This window comes from Brachypodium distachyon, chromosome 2 (assembly GCF_000005505.3).
Source record: "Brachypodium distachyon strain Bd21 chromosome 2, Brachypodium_distachyon_v3.0, whole genome shotgun sequence".
NCBI classification, from domain to species: Eukaryota; Viridiplantae; Streptophyta; class Magnoliopsida; order Poales; family Poaceae; genus Brachypodium; species Brachypodium distachyon.
In genome coordinates, this window is record NC_016132.3 from 33,071,329 (window position 1) to 33,080,011 (window position 8,683).

The 8,683-nt window shown below is 51.6% G+C and overlaps 2 protein-coding genes across 2 annotated transcripts; one reads left to right on the forward strand and one right to left on the reverse strand.

The window, feature by feature from the left end:
- On the reverse strand, positions 1-4,328 carry LOC106866060 (transposon Tf2-1 polyprotein). Its single transcript, XM_014898586.1, has 7 exons — positions 4,003-4,328; positions 2,923-3,955; positions 2,440-2,862; positions 1,914-2,393; positions 1,697-1,850; positions 851-1,611; positions 1-243 (listed from the first exon to the last, which is right to left on the reverse strand). Exons 1-7 carry the CDS (start codon positions 4,326-4,328, stop codon positions 1-3), a joined length of 3,420 nt encoding a protein of 1,139 aa, XP_014754072.1.
- Positions 4,329-6,013: 1,685 nt separating this feature from the next.
- LOC100829393 (zinc finger CCCH domain-containing protein 35) lies at positions 6,014-8,446 on the forward strand. The gene has a single exon (XM_003568726.4). It carries the CDS (start codon positions 6,580-6,582, stop codon positions 7,732-7,734), a length of 1,155 nt encoding a protein of 384 aa, XP_003568774.1. The 5' UTR covers positions 6,014-6,579; the 3' UTR covers positions 7,735-8,446.
- The last annotated feature ends 237 nt before the right edge of the window (positions 8,447-8,683 follow it).

The window sequence follows — 8,683 nt, forward strand, 5'->3', positions numbered from 1 at the left end:
CTACAGCTTGTAAGAGACCTTCCCCACACGCTTGATAATCTGATAAGGACCAAAGAAGCGAAACGACAACTTCTGCGATGAACGTTGCGCCACCGATTGCTGAATATACGGCTGGAGACGAAGGAAAACCCAATCCCCAACATTGAAAGTTCTGTCAGACCGCTTCTTGTCTGCTTGTCGCTTCATACGATGCTGAGCACGTTCCAGGTGTTGCTGAATAAGTTGTTGCATGGCAGCTCGTTCCTGGAGCCATTGTTGGAGTTCTGGAGGTGCCAGAATCAGTAGGGGGTTGGATGCCAAAATGGCGAGGTTTAGAGCCATAGAGCACTTCAAACGGCGAACGCCCCAATGCAGAATGGAAAGACATGTTATACCAAAATTCTGCTTGCGGTAACTAAGAAGCCCAGCGTTTTGGATTGGCATGAACAAAGCAGCGAAGGTATGTCTCCAGACATTGATTGACACGCTCGGTTTTCCCATCAGTTTGGGGGTGATACGAAGAGCTCAAATTCAGTGTGGTATCCGCCAATTTAAATAATTGTTGCCACAACTTACTGGTGAAGACCTTATCGCGGTCAGAGATGATAGCCCGTGGCAGTCCATGGAGGTCATACACGTGGTCGATGAAAGTTTGAGCCACCGATAGAGCAGTGAATGGACGACGAAGTGGCAAGAAATGAGCATACTTAGAGAACTTATCGACCACCACCAGAATAGTGTCATACCGTTGAGAGGTTGGCAGTTCCTCAATGAAGTCCGTACTAATGGTATGCCATGCCTGAGGTGGAATGGGCAGGGGCTGCCGCAGACCTGGTGTTTTGATGTGCTCTCCTTTTGTTTGTTGACAAACCTTGCACTGTTGAACAAACGAGGCGACGTCTTGCTTGAGCCCTGGCCAAATGAACAGATCCTTCACCCGTTGGTAAGTAGCTAACACACCTGAGTGGCCGCCAATCGCACTGCTATGAAAGGCAAGTAGAATGGCACGATGAGCATCCTTATTACTGCCCAGCCAAATTTTCCCATGCTGGCGAATAACACCTTGATGCAAAGAAAATCCATGATCATTTGTCCCTTGGAGAGCCATCTCAGTTAATAGCTGTTGAGCTGGGGCATCCTTGTGATAGCCCTCGATGATAATTTCAAGCCAACGAGGCTGCACATTTGACAGGCTAGACAGTTCAGCAGGATGAGCACGACGAGATAAAGCATCAGCAGCCGAGTTCTCAGTGCCTTTCTTGTACACAATACGATACTGAAACCCCAACAACTTAAAGAAGGCCTTTTGCTGCATTGGCGTATTGGCCTTGTGATCACCCAATTGACAAAGATTCTTCTGATGTGTGTAAATCAGAAACTCGCCGGCCTGCAAATAGGACTTCCATTTGTCAATTGCCATTAATATGGCCAAGCATTCTTTGTCATATGTCGACATGGCTCTGTTCTTGACGTCGAGTGCCTTACTCATGAATGCCAAAGGATGATTGTCCTGCATGAGAACAGCGCCAGCGCCACCATCTGAAGCATCTGTCTCCAACACAAATTGCTTTGAAAAATCGGGCAACACCAACACAGGCGCCTGTACCAAGGCTTGCTTCAGCGACTGAAATGCTGCATGTTCATAAGAGGTCCAAACATAAAGCACATTCTTCTTGAGCGATTGAGTCAACAGCCAACTGATCAAAACCATAATTGCGAATGAACTTGCGGTAGTAACCAGCCAGCCCCAGGAATCCTCTCAATTGTTTGACATTGGCAGGGATAGGCAACTCTTGCACCGCACTGATCTTGGCAGGGTCGGTGGACACACCGTCACCACTAATGATATGACCAAGATACTCCAAGGAGCGCTGCGCAAATGAGCATTTGCTTCGTTTAACATAGAAACGATGCTGTTGCAACAAGTGAAATACCTTGCGCAAATGATCACAATGATCTCTCAAGCTTCCGCTGTACACCAGAATGTCATCCACAAAGACCAAAACAGACTTGCGTAGCTTGGAGGCGAACACCAGATTCATTGCTGACTGAAATGTGGCCGGCGCCGAGGTGAGACCAAAGGGCATAACCGTAAATTCAAAGTGTCCATGGTGCGTGCGAAATGCAGTCTTTGATTCGTCCTTTGGAGCTAATCGGATTTGGTGGTAACCCGAGCGCAGGTCCAATTTAGTGAAGAACTGCGCTCCGGTATGCTCATCCAACAGTTCATCACCAATGGGCATTGGAAAATTTTCCTTCACCGTGACAGCATTAAGGTGCCTGTAGTCGACACAAAAACGCCAAGTCCCATCTTTCTTGCGCACCAATAACACCGGGGAGGCAAACGGACTATGGCTCTGACGAATAATGCCCTGTTCCAACATGTTACGCACTTGCTTCTCAATCTCATCCTTCTGTTGTGGAGAATAGCTGTTGTGGAGAATAGCGATATGGCTTTACTGCGACAGGCTTAGTACCAGGGATCAGAGGAATTCGGTGGTCGTACGCTCGTTGTGGTGGAAGTTCAGTAGGCGTCTGGAAACAGGCCTGAAATTCATCAATCAGAGCTTGAATTGGTGCAGGCACACTGTCAACGAATGGTCCTGCCGCTGCAACAGGACAGAGCTGCACTAACTGAGCAAGCTCGCCTTTGCTGATCATGGCATTCAATTCGAGTGCTGAGATCTGCGCAAATGAAGACACATTGTCCTTGATACCACGCAATGTAATGCGCTTGCCTTGGTATTTGAAACACATTGTTTTCTTTTGCCAATTCACCCACATATCCCTGCAATCCTCGAGCCAGTCCATGCCCAAGATAATGTCATAGCAGTCCAAGTTCAGAACACGCAGGTCATCAGTGAATGTATGACCTTGACATGTCTAGACCGCGTGAGGAACGATAGCCTCACACAACAAATGACCACCATTTGCGACAGTTACCTTAGCGACATGAACAGGACGTGTGATCAGTTGTAGCGACTCGACAACGCGAGCACCGATGAAATTGCTAGAGCTACCAAAGTCAATCAACACCAAAATTTTCCGCCCATTGATGATGCCATGCAGAAGCATAGTCTTGCGGCGTGTAGTACCAGCAGTCGCGCACTGAGAAACATGCATGAGACCTTCTTCAGGCTCACTGTCAGACGGTGCATGATCTGTATCGGAATCCTGTGCCGTGTCATCCGTGTGTTGCAACAAACACAAAAGCTCCTCCATAAGTTGAACTTGCAGAGTAGGTGTACATTTGTAGCCACGGTGGTATTTCTCCCCACATTTGAAGCATAATCCCTTCTCACGACGCATGGTCTTCAAGGCCTCAAGTTTCTGTTCCAATTTCAGTTTGTCATCAGCCGCTAATTTTGCACCGGGCGCAGCGCCCATGATGCTCTTCTGGTGCCCAAATGTTCGGAATGGTGGTTTGTAATCATGCTTGTACTTAGCACTGGATAACTGGCGTGCCTCCTCGAGCATGTCCTCCTGGGTTTGAGCTAGAGACAGAGCAGCATCGACAGTCCGCGGCTTGTGCAATCGGATGGCTGTCTGAATGTCTTGTCGGAGCCCTTTCAGAAATTTGGTCACAAAGAACGCCTCATCATAGTTTTTATTATGCATCAACACTCGGTGCATCAGTTCCTCAAAGGCATGATAAAATTCATCCATTGTGCCATGTTGCTGGATGCGCTCCAACTGATCCAAGTAATGATGGTACTTATCCTTCCCAAACTTACAGTTCACTGCCACCACCAATTCCTCCCAACTGTCGACCTCATGCATTGACTCATAAGTTTGCAACCACAGTGCAGCATTGCCCCAAAAGTGCATCGTGGCGAATGTCGCCCAAGTATCATGCGGCACATCATACATTGCAAAGTATTTTTCTGCCACTGCCTTCCACCACCCTGGGTTGTCACCATCAAACTTGGGGAAATTGGACTTAGGAATCCTACCAGAAGGAGAACCACCACGAGGACTGCCATCATAGCAATGCTGAGAATTCTCACCCATATCAAAGTGCACAGGAGAATTTGCAAATTGTTGACGCCGTTTGCCGGCCCCTGGGCCTGTGCTGTTGGACTGCCAGAAGTTGCGCCTGCAAATGGAATCGTGGCACCTGCACCTTCAGTACGAGCCGCGCCCCCTTCAGTTGGCTGCTGCTCGGCCTCCAACACCGCCACCCGAGCACCAACAGCAGCAATGGATTCCTGTAGGGATTTAATGGAGACATCCACCTTTGGCATCCACAAACCCAATCCCTGAAGTGTTTCGTTGATCGTCTTGATTGTGGTGTTGCTTTCTGTCGCCTGGACCTTCAGACCCTTCAGCTCGGACTGAATCACCTCCATCTGGACATCTAGCTCAGCCAAAACACCAATCAGGATGTGCCTGCCGCCGCCGAAGAGAAACGCCGCCGTTGGTACATGGATCGAGTTGCCAAGCCGGGATTTCACCAATCACGGAGAAACTGTGACCAACCGCTCGCTGCCACCTGATCTGTACCCAAACAAACCCGTCCCCTACGCCGCCGTGGTTACCCGAGACATCGGGAGCACCCTCCGCCACCGCAAGTGAAACACGCTGGTGGGATTTTACGAGAGACCCCAACCACCAGCGCCTCAACACCCGATTCGCTGCCGCCGACCTTCAGAAACGCAGCCGCCTCCGTCAAGTGAGAAAATTCGGCAGAATTTTTTTAGAGATCAGGAATCACGAAGCTCTGATACCACATGTGACGCTCCTCACTCAATTACTCAGGATATAGTGGATACAGTTCCCAGCGTCACGCCGAGATACAATTTCCTTAAATCAAAGATCCTTGGGGAAGAAGAAGATGGGGAAAAGGAGTTCAGCGTTTAAACTATTACAGAATCGATACCCTTCTCCGGTGCACAGTAACGCTTAAGTAGCAGCAGTATACGGTTCCTGCGAGATGGACCGGCAAGTCTTGGGTTTCATCTGCCACTGACGGCCCATTGAACACGCGCCAATCTCTGCTCCTTAGCCTTCAGCTTCCCTTGCGTGCGCACTTCACGACGCTGCTCCACGTCCAGGAAGGTCGTGACATGATAGCTCTCGATGTTGCGTGTAAACGAAGAAATGATCTGGAAGCTAGGATGCTTATCGATCCAGAAGCGGTATACTCCTCTGAGACCGGACATACGTGTAGCCGCAATTTATGGCGACGCATGCTGCCATGATCCTGGCAGACAGGAGGCGTGATTCACCTGAGCGACTGGACGGGTCAGTTGTGGACGCTTTATTTTTCTCGGAGAAGAAAAACAACAATTCCAGCGCGCCGTCATGTATCTCAAGTTGGCGACTCACTCATGCGTGTCATAAATAGTTAATCCTAGGTATGGAGAAGATTCTAGAAGTACATGCTCTCGTTTGTGGGGTTTGTCTTGTTGTTAATTTCCGGTGTGCATCAGCTTGACGACAGAAGTGAGTCATTTTAAGCCTTGCAAATTAAACGTACGTCAAGCTAGCTACTCTCAGTCTAGTTTACTTTCACGTTTACCTCTCGATCCTCTCTCTGCCTTTGAATCATTCTGCAGCAGATAGGGATGCATACGCCGGAAATGGTAACTTCAAGATATCTCGATAGATATTCAAGATCTTTATCCTTTTTGAAGGGATAAGGTCGACAAGCTAATCCTATGTTCGTTTTTTTTTCCGTCTTACATAAATCAATGTCACGTTGGATATATATGGATCCAGTGTGCATCATTTTTGAGTGCTAGCTTGAAGTGGACGTTTAGGTGCCTGCATGCTTCTCTGGATAGGTGTCTCCTATATATCCAATGAAATCCGAAACCAAAAATAGGATTCTGCACGCAGTATAAACGGGTTCTTTTAAAACAAGCATTTCCTTTTAAAGCATCCCAGGTAGTAGTAGTAGTAAGTGGAAACTGAACTGGTATGCTAAGAAAAACGGGGCACTGAAAAGTCACGACAAAGTAAAAGCTTGAAGAAACGACAGTACGCTATTGCATATATATCTGGTGGTGGTTCGGATTAGAATCTGGATTCTGCGTTGCCATTACACAAGGATCTACTACTGCTCGTGGCTCCACGCTGCAGGTCGCAGCGGCGAATATTACTATTCGCTTGGGGGCCCCCATCCCAGCCCATCCCCGGGAGGCCGGGAGCCACGACGTGTCCTGGAGCCGGCGCACCCCAGCTTCCACCTCGCCGTGCGCCCATGCGCTTGTCCCGGCACGGCCCTGTTCCCTCGCTCCACGCGTTCCCTCGCCTATCCGGCTTAGCTCCACGTCGCACAAGCACCTGGTCCCACAGAAATAGCCGACCCCACGTGTCAGCCCTGCTTCCCCGAGCAGCTGCCTGCCTGCCGGCAAAGCAAGGCCACCGAGACAGACCATGGTTAAGTTTAACCCCGGCTGCAACCTGATCGGTTTATATAAACCAGATCCACGCTTCGCTTCCTCTTCCCCGCCCACGGTTGAGCAAGAGCAACCGCAACAGTCCCTCCTCCCAGAGTTGACGACGACACCGTCCGATCGAGAAAGAGAAACTGAAGAAGGCGACGCGAGAGCCGAGAGGGGCCAACGGTGAGCAGCAGCTCTAGCTAGCCTAGCCATGATGATGATGGGAGAGGGATCCGCGCACGCGCCGCCGTGGCAGCGCACGGCTCCGTCCTCGGGAGACGGTGGCTGCGCGGCGGACGGCGTGGCGGCGCCGTACTACGCTCTGTCCGCCTTGCGGCATTACCTGCCGTGGAACGAGCCGTCGGGAGACGCCCAGGACGAAGAAGAGGACGCCGTGGCATCGGCGGACGCGTACGCGTGCGACGAGTTCCGCATGTACGAGTTCAAGGTGCGGCGGTGCACGCGCGGGCGGAGCCACGACTGGACGGACTGCCCGTTCGCGCACCCGGGGGAGAAAGCCCGCCGCCGTGACCCGCGGCGGTACTGCTACTCGGGCGCGGCGTGCCCGGACTTCCGCAAGGGCGGCGCGTGCAAGCGCGGGGACGCCTGCGAGCACGCCCACGGGGTGTTCGAGTGCTGGCTCCACCCGGCCCGCTACCGCACGCAGCCCTGCAAGGACGGCACCGCCTGCCGCCGCCGCGTCTGCTTCTTCGCCCACACCCCCGAACAGCTCCGCTCCCCGCCCTGCAGCCCCAGGGCCGCCGCCGTCAGCTCCTCGTCGCCTGCGCTCGCCGACTCCTACGACGGCTCGCCGCTCCGGCGCCAGGCGTTCGAGAGCTGCTACCTTGGCGGCAACGGCAGCGGCAAGAGCCACCTCGTGCAGCTATCCTCCTCACCCACCAGCACGCTGCTCTCGCCGCCCAGGTCGCCGCCCTCCGACTCTTATTCCCCGCCAATGTCCCCGAACGACGTGCTCGCCTCACTCCGGCAGCTGCGTCTCGGGGCCCCCCAGAGCTCCCCGAGGTCCGCTGGCTCTTTCCTGGCCGCCGCCGGCTACTCGTCCGCTTTCGGGTCCCCCAAATCCCCGGCGGCGGGGATCTACAGCCTGCCGTCCACCCCGACCAGGCCTTCTTCCCTGGTGACGGTGAACACCCCGTCCGGCGCCACCGTGACCGTGGAGCCCATCGACCTCGGCCTCATCGTGGAGGAGGAGCCGCCCGTGGAGAGGGTGGAGTCGGGGAGAGCCCTCCGCGCCAAGGTGTTCGAGAGGCTCAGCAAAGAAGCCACCGTCTGTAACGACACCATGGAAGATGTTCTGGCCGCGGCAGCTCCTGACGTCGGTTGGGTCTCCGATCTCATCAATTGAGCAGCCACGATGACAAAACGTGGTCAGGTACTTAAATTTGCATCAGGTCAGTCACTGGCCAAGTGATAATTTTGTGAAGATTGTTAACAGCGGTGGTTCTTGTGAATAGTACCCATGGTTTCCCTACTACTCCATACTAGTCAAGTTGAAGCCAGGAGGAGGGCAAAAGGAAATGATCCCCCAAAACTACTTTCTTTCACTTGTTGTAAATAGTGTTGCGAACTCTGTTTTATTATTCTGAGGGGAGGGAGGTCAGGAAAGAGGTGGTTCATTTCATTTTGGTTTTGAGAATCAGAGCATGTCAGTGTGACATGGACGAGGCAGAAGAGATGAGAGCATGGTTGTGTTACATGTAAGTATTGTGTGTACGGGCTTTCGGAGTTTGGGGCCTTGGGCGTGTAGAGATGAAGCATGCACGCGGAGGTGGTGACGAACAAGGTGACAGCACTCTGCACCGGCGTCTAATTTCTGTGATTCCAGAACGTCTTCAAGTTGATGTTACTATTTACTTATTGTTAGTCGCGCGTTTGTCGCAATCCATCACTGCTGCCGATGATTCAGCGTCTCAATTAAGATCCACGACATATTTGTTATTCCACTGTATTTTGCCTTTCCTATTGATCGAGCTTATGAAAAGCATGTATCTTAATTGTAGCACTACTATTTTCAGTACTAAGAAAGCTGCTTTCATAATAAACTCCTTGTTCCTAAATTAAGCTTGTGGTGATACCTCTGTTTCCCCCTTTTTCGAGCTACTTGTGATCATTATCTATCGACTGCCGTCTCAAGAAACTTGTGATCCTCCGAGTTCCGGTTGACGATCGATCCTCTGATTGGAATTGATGGGCCAGTCGTCGGGACTTGTGATCTGTGGATCTAGAACTCTTGATTTGATTTGATTTGATTTGATCAACTTTGTGGGTACGTGAGGGTGGTTAGGAGGTATTGA